This window comes from Passer domesticus, chromosome 10 (assembly GCF_036417665.1).
Source record: "Passer domesticus isolate bPasDom1 chromosome 10, bPasDom1.hap1, whole genome shotgun sequence".
Lineage (NCBI taxonomy): Eukaryota > Metazoa > Chordata > Aves > Passeriformes > Passeridae > Passer > Passer domesticus.
The window spans coordinates 41,357,525-41,372,604 of NC_087483.1; the positions used below are offsets into that span (position 1 = coordinate 41,357,525).

General features: G+C 44.5%; 1 protein-coding gene across 9 annotated transcripts in view; it reads left to right on the forward strand.

Annotated features, from left to right (window-relative positions):
• The window catches only part of MBD5 (methyl-CpG binding domain protein 5), a 121,218-nt gene extending 110,012 nt beyond the window's left edge, over nucleotides 1–11,206 (forward strand). For all 9 annotated transcript variants that reach the window (XM_064435299.1, XM_064435297.1, XM_064435296.1 and 6 more), the window contains 3 exons: nucleotides 3,211–3,284; nucleotides 5,384–5,459; nucleotides 7,766–11,206. In XM_064435299.1, the coding sequence (XP_064291369.1) occupies nucleotides 3,211–3,284; nucleotides 5,384–5,459; nucleotides 7,766–7,837 (222 nt within the window). In that variant the 3' untranslated portion in view covers nucleotides 7,838–11,206. The remainder of the gene's footprint in view (nucleotides 1–3,210; nucleotides 3,285–5,383; nucleotides 5,460–7,765) is intronic.
• Nucleotides 11,207–15,080: the final 3,874 nt, after the last annotated feature.

Below are 15,080 nucleotides of genomic sequence, written 5' to 3' on the forward strand. Positions count from 1 at the left end.
TTTATGGTTTAATCCATCCCAGCCCAAACCAGGACAGTGTTTGTGGTTTAATCCATCCCAGCTCAAACCAGGACAGTGTTTATGTTTAATCCATCCCAGCCCAAACCAGGACAGTGTTTGTGGTTTAATCCATCCCAGCCCAAACCAGGACAGTGTTTATGGATGAATCCATCCCAGCCCAAACCAGGACAGTGTTTCAGAGCTCATCCCTCAGGAAGCTCAGAGCCATGAGTTACAAAGTTAGGGCTTGATTAGGAAGTGGAGGCACAGGAGAAGATCACAAACATCTAGGGATGAAACAAAACTGGAAGAATTCCCTGTTCAATATCCCTGTCTGAGTCAGGAACAACATTCCCATTCCCAGTGTGCTTTTGTGGATTAACAGAATCTGTGTGTCCAAATCTCTGTGGGTGTTTAATAGAAATGAAGGGTTTGTTTTTTAGAACTTGTGTAAAGGGGGGAATTTTCTTACCTGCATTCCTGACCAGTTTCGTGTTTCCTCCCTGATCTGTGGCTGCCAGAATGTGCTGTTGGTTCTGTGCAAGCCTTTGCTGTGCTGGGGTTCCTGTGCATTGTGTGGGGATTGTGGGGGGTCAAATCCAGTGGCACCCATTTCATTGGATACTGAACACAAAACCAGGGAAAGCAGATCCTTGGAATGCTCACAGCAAGGTGGAGACCAGTCCAAGTTCTCCGTGAGGAATTCCCACATCATGGATCACCTCTGGCATCAGATCACCTTGAATTAATCATTTTAAATTTAAATGTGAAAGAAATGTCTTTAATTCCTTCATCAAGGAGTGTGGGGTGAACCATTCCGAAGGGCAGGAGCTGAGGGTGGAAGGTGGGATACAGGGAAAAACCCACACCAGAGCAGAAGGAATCACCTGGAAACCACAAAGAAACACCCTTGAAAACCAAATGTTCTTCAGGAGTTGTGCACCAGCCCGTGGTGGGAGTGACCTGCAGCACTTGGGAAAATTCCTTTTCCTTTGGAGCTTCCTGAAAACATCTTTAAAGTCTCTGTGTAACCAAATGTGACCCTCCTGTGTTACCTGAATTTGCTGTTGGGATTTGTACATTCTCTGCTCTTTAGCTTGTTTATTACCTGATTTTTGTTTCCATTCCAAAGACTCGGGGCATTCAGGTATCTAATGGGATAATGGATCTGGCTGGGGGATCCAGACAGAAAAGGAGGAATTTTGCACTTCCTTTCCTTGGATTTTGGCTACTGGAAATTAGAGGAGCCCAAGGAAGTGCAGCAGAGATTTCTGGGAAGGAAAGGAGCAAGCCTGAGCCTAATCCCAAACCAGAGGAGTTGTATCTCATTAAGCAATTAATTTGATTATTACCCACCTTGTTTATTGTTCATCACCTGAACAGGACCAGAGCAATCAAAGGTTTTGTGCGAGCTTTTCTTCGTGAATTTTACCAGGGCAAATCCTGCTCTCAGTGTGGCTTGCCAGGGGTTAAACTGGGCTGGTTAAACTGGGCTGGTTAAGCTGGGCTGCTTAAACTGGGCTGGTTAAGCTGGGCTCATTAAACTGGGCTGGTTAAACTGGGCTCATTAAACTGGGCTTTTCTGGTGCTGCAGGTAAAACAGGGAGGATTCCTCCCATCTGGTGTTGATATTAATGATTATTAATTGTTATTTCTGTGGGAGTTGCTTTTCCTGTTTTGTAGCAATTTGATACTTCTTCCCCAAAAAACCAAGTGTTTTTAAATGTATAACCAGCACAAAATGCCAATAATGAAGATTTTGTGTTACTTTAAGAGGTCCTTTGTTTCCCAAACATGATGTTAATTCTTGATAACGTTATTTGCATTGAACTTTGCAATTTCTCTCTTGGCACTTTGTTCCTCATGTGTTTGTTCCACGTTTCTATCATGGATAGGGATAATTGCTTTTTTCTCATATTTGTCCTTAGAAAAGCTCTCCAGGTTCTCAATTTCTTCTGAATTTGTATTCTTCCAAAATCCAGTGAGGGGAGGGGTTACTGGAAATATTTGCATTAAAAGTGAGCAGGTTTTAAGGGGAAAAACCACTACAATTTGTGACATAATTGAATTTCTTTCATGAAATTGAAATCTCAGCTCCCCAAGTGCAAATTTCTCCATTAATGACTCCTGGAAGTGCCTGGATCAGCACATTCCCAATTTCTTTAGCACAGGTGTGACTTCAAGGCATGGAAATCTGGTCTGAATGTGTAATTTTGGGCCTTATTTCAAGAGATTCTGGCAAGTGCTCACTCATTACCTGCACCTTGTCGTGTCCACACGTCAGATCTGTGGCAAATATAAATTATTTAGGAATTGGAAGGCTGAATGTGGAGGGAATTTGCATTCCCACTTTATTTCCAGGTTGTGTGTAGGCACACACTCAATACATTTATATTTATGTAAAATGTCAAGTAAGATGTAGCAAAGAAACAGGAACTTTTTATTTTCTTTAGGCTGATGTGTTCTAAATATCTGATTTTGTTGTTTTTACCAGCAGGAATGACTGAGCCAGATCAAAACAATGGAGTGATGTGGCTTCATGTTTTGAGATGCAAATGATGGAATTTTAGAGATGTTATAGTTAATTTTCTGCTTGTATTGTTTACTCTGGGACTTAGTGGTGCCCACACCATGGTTGAACTTGCTTCAGTTTAAAATATTCAAGATTTAAATTCCCAGCTCTCTTGAGCACGTGCCCAAATTCATCTCTGGTCATTAAAGAAAAAAACAAAATAATTAAAATAACTGATTTTAAGACAAACAAATAAAGCTCTGGTGAAAATTCCTGGATTGAGAAGGCAAAGAAGGATTTCCTTCTGGAATGGGAATGGATTTGGCCGTGCCATGAGTTGAGCAGAGACCTGGAATTCCTCACCCAGGAGGGAACACTTTGGTGTCAAAATGGGATCATCAGTCCCAGGGAATTCCAGCTGTAAAATCCATGTGGGAAAGCGAGTGCAGAGTGAGACACTCCACCAGCACTGCCAAGAAAGATCTTTAAAAGATTCTTCTCCTCAGTTTTGTGCCATAAATGTCCCGAATTTGGGGTTCTGTTTCTCTGCTGGGAAATTCCAATCGCGGATGACCGTGGGAGGCGTGGGGAGCTCCAGGTGCTGTTCCTGCCCTGCTGGGGGGATCCCCGGGCTGGCAGGGCAGGAAAAGGGGGATTTGCTGCTCTGGGTAACGAGTTTGGTGTCCGTCCCTGCGCAGGTGGAGCCCGAGAAGCTGAAGACACTAACGGAGGGGCTGGAGGCGTTCAGCCGCGCCAGGAAGAGAAACAGGAAGTGAGTCCATCCAAACTGCAGTCATTCCTTCCTCTGCTGCCCTCCTGGCCTCATCCCTTGCGATTCCTCATGGTGGTTCTGGGATCTGAGGTGTTTCCAGTGCATCTCCTCTGGGGAATATCCCCCGTGGTGCTCCTGAGCTCCAGCAAAAAGTCATCCCATCAAAACCCTCCTGCCCACGCCACTTTTTAACCAGCCCTGACCTTCCTTCTCCCCTGGCAGCTGAGCACAGGGTTATTCTGAGAAATCCCCTTGATTCCAGTGCTGAGGAGGGCTGCAGGATTTGTGACACACACCTGTGTCAGCTGCTGGGGTTTAGCCAGCTTCCACCTTCCAGTGACAAATACCAGCACAGAAAAACTCTGAAACAGCAAATGTTGGGATATGAAGCATCAGGATGGGCAAAAAGAGGAAAATCACTGAATTTTACAGGAAAAAAAACTTCTTTGAAAGGATGACAGAGTAGGAACTGTGCTATGATTGGGTTTGTTCTGTGATGGTGCTTGTTTACTGTCATAGGGAAAATGCATTTTAAACCTGTGAGAATTTAAACTCAGCTCTGAAGAACCACGGGCTGAGGGAGATTAAATAATTCCCTCTCTTCCCCTCCTTTTAAGGGGTGAGCTTTGATTTTATTTCTGTGTCCCACGGGGCCAAAGAGAAGGGATTTTTGTACCAGTGAGACAGTGGTGGTGGCTGTTTTTCCCAACATCATCCCCAGAGCACCTTCCTGGATTTTAAGGGAACACAGAAGGGCTTTTGGCAACTTCCCAGTTATTTATTCATGTCCCTGAAGTGAAATCAGTGACTCAAGGACAGCAGGAGCAGATTTAAAGTGCTTAAAGCTGACAGAAGCTGCTGCTTTACAGCCCTTACAGAGGTTTTGCTCCATATTTCAACTTACTTCCTACCTTGAATCCTTTGGTGGACATTTCCTGGTTTCCCCATGTCCTGCTGTAGATTTATCTGGCAAAGTTCATGGGTTTCTTCCTGATTTGGGATGTACTATTGGTTTTTTATCCAGTTTTTTAAACATTTAGTGTCAAATACAATTGCTGCACGTGGAGTGCTCAGCACACAGGGTTGGTTCAGCAGAGCAGGATTGGTCTCCAAGCCCTTGAGATGATGTTCACATTCCACAGCTCCCTGAATTCTTTGTCTCAGCTCCCTCTCAGCCCTTCCATTCCTGCTGGAGCCGTGTCCCTGCTTTGCTCCCCAGGCCATTATTGACCCCTGAACTGGGAATAATGAGCTTTGACTCTATGATTGAGAAGGTTGAATTGTTTTATTTATACACTATACCAATACTAAACTGTACTAAAGAAAAACTCGTGACCCTTTCTAGACAGTCACGACACAGCTTTGATTTAATTGCCAATCAATCCAAACAACCATCACCAGAGTCCAATTAACAAATCCCTTTTGGCAAACAATCTCCACAACACATTCTGCACGTGCCAAACAACAGGAGCAGCAGGTAGAGATAAGAATTGTTTTCTCTTCTCTCTCTGAGCTCTCTCACTGCTTTCCCCAGGAAAGATCCTGGGAGAAAGAACTCTGTTACAGGAGTGGGTGAATGCCACAGGCCATGGCACACCTTCCCCCATGGCAGACATGGTTCTGCTCATCCTCCATCTCCTCCTCCTCCCTCTTCCTCATCTCCAAAGCAGGACCTGTCACTGTGTCCACGTGGGAAAAGTCCTTCAGGAGCAAAGGGGCTCTATGGAATGGTCCCTGTGACATGAAACGTGCTTGGAGCTGCCCCGTGACCTGGGGCAGTTTGGGGTTGGAAGAAGGAAACCTTCACCCCAGCTCTCCTCAGCCTGGGGGTGCTGCCATTCTGGGGTAAACTGGGCATATTTGAGATCATTAATGCAGTTTCTTGAAAGCTGGAAGGATATTTAACTTCTCTTCTGTAATCCCAACACAAACCTTTCCTTTCCACAAAATTGTTACAGGTCTGAGCTTCCCCTTGTGCTCCCAACCTGGGAGGCTCCAGGGTCAGAACATCCCAATGGATTCATGTGTTTCTTATTCACATTCTCAGGTTTTCTTTCTGTCCTTAACAATTACTGATGGCTTTCATCTTTTCTCCCCAGAAGTGGAAAGCTAAATAACCATTTAGAAGCTGCTATACACGAGGCCATGAGTGAACTAGACAAAATGTCTGGGAATGTAAGTTCCTTTTCCTTGGGAATATTCTCCTTTTCCATCTTTCTGCATGTGTGTCCATTGGAGGGAGGCTTGCTTTGGGTGGCTTTCTAACAAATCCTGGTTTTATTTGCTGGAATAATGAGGAATTTTCAATATTTCCCCTGCATTAAAAACTGTTTGCAAAGTCTGATGGTTCTGAAAAAATTGGAAAAGTTGTAGGATTTTAGGTGCATTGCAAATTTTATTGTATTTTGACAAAAGAGATTTACACATCCAGCCTGATAACACTGGCATGAGTTCCAGTCCTGCTCCTGTTCCAGGGGTTCCTCTGGTTACTGACACAAAGTCAGGCTCATTTCTTTCTCAGCTGGAGTAGCAGGGTGCTGAAACCACATTTGAAAGCATCTTTCTTTTGAGTGCAGAACTCTTGGAGTTCAGTTTTCCCCATGAGAAATGAAAGATACTGTCATGAAAGGTAAGTTTAAAAAAAAAAACAATATTTCTAATATCCCCCCCAGAGTGGTTTTTCCACACTAATTACAGTTATTGTGTAACTCCAGCATCTTTCCAAATTTGGTTTATAAAATATCCTCATTTTTGTTTCTAAAGCATGGCTGTCATTTCATTGCAGTGCACCTAAAAATAAAAAGTAAATCTATCACAGCACATGTAACCTCCCACATCTTCTATTTGATCATTAATTATTCAAATTATTAATTATAAAATGTTTGAACACAAAGGAAAAAAGGTTTTTTGCTGATATTCAGTGCTCAGGACTGAAGATGTGCAGGCTTGGAATTTACAGTAACACTTTGGGAGCTTCTGGAGTATAAAAAAGGAAATATATTTATATTTACTTATGTATTTGAAAAGCTGAAGACTTAGAGCTGATTTCAGACCCAACAAGAAATATTTAAAAGTTACTGAGTAGCTTTTAAGTAAGAACCCAATCAAATCTTTTGTTAAAACTGAATTTAACAAACTGAGATTTGAGCTTTGATTTAAAACAACATTTTGTTTCCCTCTGGAAGGACAAGGACAGCAGGAGGTGATTGTTGGTCTGCAACAAATAAATTTGGGATGGGTGTTTGGGCTGGCCCATCCTGCTGCCAGCTTTTCCCACCCACAAATCCAGGAATATCAGAAGCTGCCTGCTCTGGGCACTGGGAGCAGCAGAAAGTGCTCAGGGGAAGTTCTTGGTTGGATTTGCTGCTCTGGTTCTTTCATCATGTGGGCACAGAATTTGGGCCCAGGGCTGGTTTCCATGAGGATTCCCATTCCTAGCAGCACTCCCAGGGAGTCAGCAGCACTTTTTAGTGCCTTGCAGCTTTTGCAGCTCCTGTGCTCAGCCCCAGCCGGCGTGAAAGGGGAGCCCTGTGCAGCAGGATCACCAGCTCCAGCAGGGAATCCTGGCAGGAGCAGGGGGCAGGAATGTCAGAGGCTGCAGAGCCCGGGGAGTGCTGAGGGCTGCTCCCTGAGCTGGGAGCTGCAGCTGCTGCCGACAGATGGTGGTGGAATTCCACACCAGCTCCTCCTTCCTCCTCCTCCTCTCTCTCTCTCCTGCTTCTCCCTGAGCAGGCAGCGATGCCAAACTTTGGCTCTCAAATCCATCCAGCATTAGCTGGGAATTGAATGTTTCCTTTCAAACACAAAGAGTTTCCTGGACATCCCTCATTCCTTAAAAACAGCCCTGAGCTGGACTTCTCCAGTTTCCCATTACCAGCATTTTTTCATCATCTTCTCCCCACATTTTATCACTCTGGTCATTGGAATGTGTGAAGGTTTGTCACTCAATTTGCCATTACTGGGATCAGTCCCTGATTTTGAGGGTTTCAGTCCCTGATTTTGGAATTTCAGTCCCTGATTTGGGGGTTTCAGTCCCTGATTTTGGAATTTCAGTCCCTGATTTGGGGGTTTCAGTCCCTGATTTGGGGGTTTCAGTCCCTGATTTTGGGGTTTCAGTCCCCAGTTAGGGAGTTTCAGTCCCTGATTTTGGGGTTTCAGTCCCTGATTTTGGGGTTTCAGTCCCCAGTTAGGGAGTTTCAGTCTCTGATTTGGGGGTTTCAGTCCCTGATTTGGGGGGTTTCACTCCCTGGTGATTTGGTTGTTTCCCAGCCACTGCAACTGCTGCCTCTCTCCAAGTTTTGGGATGCACAGGTTATGGGATCAACCTTTTCCTCCCAGTTTCTCAAAGTTGTTGCAGTGCCTGTATTCTGTGTAGCTGTGAAATGCTCAGAGCTGATCCCGGCAGCCCCTCGAGCCCTCCTGCAGCTCCTGGATGCCTCTGACCAATTCCTTTGCTAACCTGTGAATATACTTATTTTTAGGTCCACCAAATCCCGCAGGGAGACAGACAAGTGAAGCCTCCAAAACTCAAGAGGAGGAAGATCTCTAGATAACATTGAATGTCTTTGTTACTGGTCCAGTCCTTATCACAGTGAACGTGCACATGAGTCTATCTGTAGGTGTTGATCCAGACGTGGCTCTGTCAGTATTTCTGTGGAGACAGCTCGCTGCCATCGCAGGGCACCACGAGGAGCAGTGGTGCCAGATTTGGGATGATTAGGAGGGATAGAGGTTGCTGGATAAGCCAATCAGAAATCATGAAAGGTTGCAGTAACAATGTCAGATGATTACTGAAATTTTTTTTCTATAATACTAAAAATTGTGATTATAAGAAATAGTCCAAATGTTTCTGAGAAATTTTCATTGTGTATATAGATAATACAGAATTTCATGGTGATATCTGAACTGTAAATATTGTACAATATTGTCATGTACAAGCGTACCTAATGCACACTTTATCTTTTATTGTACAAAAAATAGTGTACAAAATTCTTTGGTTTCTATTGAGTACACATACAAGAGACTACCAGTGTAAAGTGATAAATAAAAATACAGCCTAAATGCTTTTATATGATAATGTAAAAGATGCTGTTTTTGTATTTAACAGCAGAGAGAAGGCATGATTATGTAATACCTTAATTATGACATCCACTTCACGCCACTGAGTGTTCATTGCTCTGTCTGTTTGGAATGAACCTTGCCTGGAAGTGCTGTACTCCAGTTCAGGCCTTTAGGAGAGCGCAGCCTCGCAGATTCCCAGCGGGATGTGGGATCACAGCTCTAATTAACAATTCAAAGGCTGCAACCCCTCGGTTGCGTTTTTATTTACTTAGCTTCGAACGTAGAACGCTGTAGATTTGATTAAAAAGGACAAAAGGAAAAAAAAGAGTAGAGGGACTATTTTAGTCAGCCATTTCTGTAGGAGAAGTTTCATAGCCACCTGAGGAACTAAAGAGTCGATCCCCCATAATGTTGAGCCCCTCCAACCACCCCCTAGATTAATTAGCTTCGATTATCTAACGTCATTAACACGGTGTTTCCTCGGAAGGGGGCAGAGGCCCTGCTTTCAGGAGTGATCAGGATTGATTGCTGTTGATTACCTTTGGTTTGGCAGTAGGATGAAAGGGCAACGCTCCGCAGCGTCCGGGAAAAGCAATCCCAGGATCCATCTCGCAGTATTAAAGCAGAAAAAAAGTTAAGGGTGGCTTACAAAACTATTAGCAACAGTAATTTTTATCAGTATTATGTAACATATCAGATTTATTTTATTTAAAAAGAATTATTTATACCATTAACAGATTCTTATATATATTAATGTGGCTGAAATGCGCAGGTTAAATCTATTAACCAAATTATTTATGTTATATTAAGTGAGAAATGTGAAACATATGTAGAAAAAAAAAATTAATACACTACAGATTTAAAAGTCTAAAGCTATGAGCCATTATAAAATTAACGAACGGAAGTGTAGCACAACATTCTTTCCATTTGATTTCATTTTTCTTTTTCACACGGCCGGTGGCGATGGTGACGGAAGCCGCGGCATCCTCTGCCCGAGGCTTCCCCGGAGAACTCCCAGCCCCAGCTGGAGCTTTTCCTGCCACGCTGGGGCCGGGACCACCGCTTACCTCAGATTCCCTTCTCCCCGAGTGCCGCCTGTGGCTCTCTGGCTAAGGACTGGCAGTGATCAGCACCCCGGGCAGCGCAGCATCCCGGGATCCCGAGGGTCGTGGCTCCTTCTCCTCCTGCCCCATGCCGCCCGTGGGTGCCCAGGGCAGCGTTGGCAGCAGGGCTGGGTGCCCGGGCACGCAGCTACCTCGGGGCTCCCGGGCTGCCTCCTGCCCGGGCGGGCTCCCTTCCACGGGCAGCTTCACTTGTCTCTCTCCTCCTCCACGCCGAGCGTTCCGGGGCCGCCAGCTCCCGTTTTCCCTTGGCTCTCCCCATCCCATCGTGCGCGTGGGCGAGCGCTGGAGCTCCTCTCCCTCGGGATTTCCTTTGCCTCCTCCCTGTGCTTCGTGTCCCAGAGCTGAGTTTGTGTCTCCTTTGGCCCCTAGGTCTGTGCTCCCTCCCCGCTGTTTTACTTTACATCCCTAAGATTATGTAAAGTATTCTCGTGCACTTGATTTCCTCGGTTAATAATGGCATTGATGTGGGTGCTAGGAGTAGTTTGTTTCAGTCCATACCAATTTTTTTTCTCTCTTTTAGAGTTTTTATGGTTTCATGTAAGCAGTTAATGTAAATATTGTGAGCATTACAGGTCATGCAGTGTTGTAACATTTTAAGAAATGTTGCACCGACTTTACGATTAAAAAACTGGTCACTCATACTTGAATTTTGCCCATAGAGCCATTTCTTTCTCTTTGCATTAAAGCATAATCTACTTTTTTGATGGAGGCCCAACCCTTCTTTCTACCTTATTATTTTTTGTTTAATAAATCTCTATTTTTTCTAATAGAAGACTTAAAAATGAAAATTTAAAAAAAAATACTTTTTGCCTACTTTCTAATTTAAGAGAGAATTCCTATATTTAAAAGGTGGAGAAAAAAAAAAAAGACAAAAAAACACACAAAAAAAAAAAATTACTCCATTGTGGAAAGTGGAACACCACTGGATTTGTCATTAACATGGCACAATCACCCGAAAGTGGCTGAGTGCAGCAAGCCCACGACGCCGATCAGGACCTCGGTAGATTTAGGGAACGCCGTGATTCCTTGAGGATGTAAAGTGTTGCATATTCTTGTCTATTTATTTATTTATTTATTATGCTTTCTTTTGCTTAAGTGGGTGACGATGTGGTTGAGTCATTCAGATGACATTCAAATTAAAGGAAATATTCCTCTTTTTATTATGGTGCGTTGTGTGAACGCCATAAACGAAACAAAACAAAAATATTTTCATTTTCTTTCGATGGATTTTCTTCGTATTTTCAACTTCCTGGCTGGTATCAGCTGCAGAAAAGAAAAAAAAAATCCACATAGTTTAAAAATAATTTAAAAAAAAAAGAAAAAAAAACAAACCCACCCCACCTCTGATGTCCCAGGTCTGTTATCCTCACAGTCTAAGGTTTTAGGGGTTAAGAGAAACTTCAAATTCCAAGGTCTTTCCGAAATCATCTTTGCAGAAGGTTTATAAGTCATGTGAAATCCTTTTGGAGTCCCTGAGTTTGATGGTCTAGAGATATTAGAGGGCTCGTGGTGGACTGAATTACCTTAGGACTGAATTACCTTTCTTAGCTACAGTTTGTATTTTGCTATGTAGGGTTGTAATGTGAGAATTCCAGAAGAGCCGTAGCATAAAAGTGCTTTTCTATTTTTTAAAAAAACCCATTCTAGTCTTACTAAGAATTAGAGAATTTTTTTAATATCAGTTTTGTAATTTTTGATAAAGTTGTCAATATTATGATTAAATCACCAGAAAAAACAGTTCCTGTGCTGTTCTCTTCGGGGCAGGGACTTTGTCTTCCGACGGATTATTCGATGCCACCATGGGATGCCCACTCTTAAACGGGGCCACGGGCACCGCTGTGGAGTTTAAAATTGCAACCCACAGCTGTGAGGTTGAGTTAAATCCATGAGAGCCAAGGGAATTCCCAGTTCAGCCTGCAGATCCCTCTGCCTGTCCATGGCCGTGTGCTGCGGGGAGGCCTCGGCGTCGGCGCCGCGTCCCACGGGTAAGTCCGGGGAGCTCTGGGGGCTCCTGCTCACACCAGGGAGCCAGGATCCCATCCCAGGCATTCCCACCCACCCCATCCCACCCCTCTGAGCGAGCAGCTGCACCTCCAGGGGCCAGGGTTCCCCCCAGAACACCAGTGCTCCAGGCAGGAGATCCCAGGAATCCCAAACCCCAGACGGATCCTTCAGCTCGATACTCACCGTTCTCACCGGGGTCCAGTCAGTGATGGAAAAACACTTGGAGGCTAAAACCAAAAAAAATCCTACAAAAAATAAATTGTTCTACCCCCCAGCTCACGATCCTGGGAGCTGTAGGAACTTCCAAGCCCACAGACACCCCACCCAGCATTCCTGCCCCGCTCCTGCTGTCTGGTTATCCTCGTGCTGCAAGGATAAAGAGCAACTCCATGCTCTTGTATGATGTCCTTAAATTCTGCTCAGCCTCAGGCTGGGCTGGTTGTGATGCCTGAGTGGACAGCTCCCAAAAATTCCCAGCAGCCTGGTGTGATCCTGCATTACAGCCTCTCCTCCAGCCTGGAATGCTGGCACTTTGTCTTGTATAAGGCTCAGCACTGGGAGCTCAGAGCCCTCATTTCCTCTGCCAGGTCTTGGCTGTGAACACTTTAAAGCAATTTTTTGTTGTTCTGTTAAAAAAAAAAAATTAAAAATCCAAGATTTGATTTGGAATCTCCCCTGTGAAGAAGATCCTGGAGAGATTCCATCTCCCACGTTTTTACCTGCTGCGAGATAAGGGTTGGTTTGTAATTGAGTGTCATCCCAAAGGGAGATAAGGGGCAGGATTTACAACTGGGATAAAACTTTATATTTGGAGCAGTACTGTCTGGAAATTCCTGCTTTGGGAAAGATCTGGGAAGTGGGAAGGGGTTTGTCTGACACTGGATGAAGCGGGGCAGGGAAGGAAGAGCAGGAAAATCCTCAGGAATTCCTGGGTGAAATCCCAGGGAGGCACTGGCACAGGGTGAAGAGTTCCAAAATTCCAGGCAGGAATTGATCCCAGTGAGTGATGCTGGGCTGAGCTGTGGGGTGGTGAACCAGGTACAAATGGGGTGGGCAACAAAGGCTTTTCCAGGCACACCCACATCCATGGTGCAGGTAAGTGCAAAGTCCTTCGCTGATAATCCCTAAATATCTGAGGAATCAATTCTTTGGGCCACAACACCACAGAATTTCTGCCCGGCTGGTTCTGCTTCACTTGGACCCCCAGCAGGTGACAGGGGGCTGCAGGGTCTGTGCTGGGAGGAACCAACTCTGCAGGCACCAAGCAGGACTCCAGAACATTCTCTTCATCCCACTTCCCAAGTTTGTGTCTCATCAAACCACAATCATTTGAGGCCTTTTTGAAGGAGAAGCAATTCTGAACTCCCAGCAGAAACACAGCCCATTTTCACTTCCAGGAAAATAAGTTCTTGCTTCTCTCAATGATTTTTCTATAGAGAGAAAACATCATAAAAAATAACATTTTGGGGGTTGTCATTATCTGTTCTCAGTCATGGGATTGAGCTCTCTGCTTCCAAGGAAAAAGGGAAGATTTCATCTGATTAAAACTTTATTCCGTCCTTTCCTTTCCTTTCCTTTCCTTTCCTTTCCTTTCCTTTCCTTTCCTTTCCTTTCCTTTCCTTTCCTTTCCTTTCCTTTCCTTTCCTTTCCTTTCCTTTCCTTTCCTTTCCTTTCCTTTCCTTTCCTTTCCTTTCCTTTCCTTTCCTTTCCTTTCCTTTCCTTTCCTTTCCTTTCCTTTCCTTTCCTTTCCTTTTCCTTTTCCTTTTCCCTTTCCTTTCCGAGAATCTGTAGTTCCCAAACTTGGCCTGAAGAGTTTCATGAACCAAAATAACAAACAGAAGATAAAAAATGGGGTGTTGGGAAGGAATAAACCTTTGTCATTTGCAACTTGGTTATGACAACAATAAAAAATGGATAGCAAAGTGTTAGACAATAATAAATACAATATAATTTTTTTAAATATATTTTAAATTTTTGGAGAAGTACAAATGTGGCTTTTGCCACCCTAAAACCAGCAAAGGGACAATGGCTTTTACAGAACTGCCCACAAAGTCCTGTTTTAGCAGCCACCTTGCCAAGTTTCTGTGCAGATGTTGGGTCCAGGTGTGGCTCCCAGCACCCTTTATCCTCGGAGCAGGAGTGTCCTCAGCTGCATCCATGCGAAGGGTGAGGTGGAAGGAGTTTGTCCTCATGTGAGCCATGGAAACACACGTCCACGGCACATGTGATCCTTGTTAAAATACTTGGAATGCTTGTGGGGGAATTAGGCTGAAGCCCGGTAATGGCGCAAATCAAATCTGTGACAGGCAAGGAGTCCTCAGCAGGGCAGATTTAAGCCAGGTTTAGCTAAAAAGAGAGTCAAGCTTTGGGAGTAGCAACAAAATATCTGCATCTGCTGGAACTGATTGGCTTTGCTGAGAGCAGAGCTGATATCACTGAGGAATAAAAGAAAGGCAACAAAGCCCACAAGCAGCAAACGATGAATTATTCAATGCAAATGTCAACTTTTAGTAGTGACTGTGGCTGTAAATCTTTTTTTGCAAGGCTGAGCGTTGCCATTAAGCAACTCCATATGACACTACATCTGTCAGATTTCTTTTGTATCAATTTATTTTTATGGATGCCAGGGAAAAGTATTGGGAATTTCCACGTTCAGATTTTATTAACATCATTTCCCCAACTTCTGTCGTCCGCTGATTTAATGTTAGGTTGATTTTTCTGGCAAGGGTTAAATCCATGCCCACTTCAGTAACATCCCAAGCCGTGAGTCTTCAAATGAAAATCAGAAAAAGAAATTTTAATTTTCCTGGGTCCTGAACCAGAGCGGAATTCCTTGGGAAGATGGGGAATGGTGAGGGAAGAGCGAGGAGGTGCCATTACTGTGCGAGTGCCGGGGGATTCCTATCACATCCCTAACATCAATCTGTCCAAGGATTTCTATAGCTCCCATTATCCCCCGTGCCTCCAGGATAAGAAGCTGAGAACAATTGCCCATTGTCAGTTTATGAAGGAACTTTTTCATCTTCCTTCCCCAAAGACTCGATTCTTAATTAAGTAAATTAAAATTAATTACGGAATGTGTACAACAAGATGTTATCGCGGCCGTGGCCCGAAGTGAGCTGTGTGTGCTGTGCCTGCGCTGCATCCTGCGTGTCACACCAGCAGGGGATGGCTGCAGACCGAGGGGTGGCGGGGCAGGATGGGATATTGGGAAGGAATTCCTGCCTGGGAGGGTGCCCAGAGCAGCTGGGGCTGCCCCCGGATCCCTGGCAGTGCCCAAGGCCAGGCTGGGGCAGCGGGAGGTGTCCCTGCCCTGTCCCTGTCCCATGTTCCCATCACCTGGTCAGGGCCTCAGCCTTGTGAGAACCTCTCTGTGCATTTAAGGCCAAGCCCTGTGGGAGGTTAAAAACACCTTCCAGCCCTGAGGCTGAAAGAGTTTCATTTGTTAAAAGATAATTTAATATTAAGCAATTCCTAACTATCCAAAGGACAAAGGATGTTTCCCAACAAACCCCAAAGCACCTCTGCATGTTCTGTAATGATTTCTTGTTCTTTGTTAGCCGGAGCTTTGAACCGAGCACATTCCAAAGGATGGGAATGCTGCACT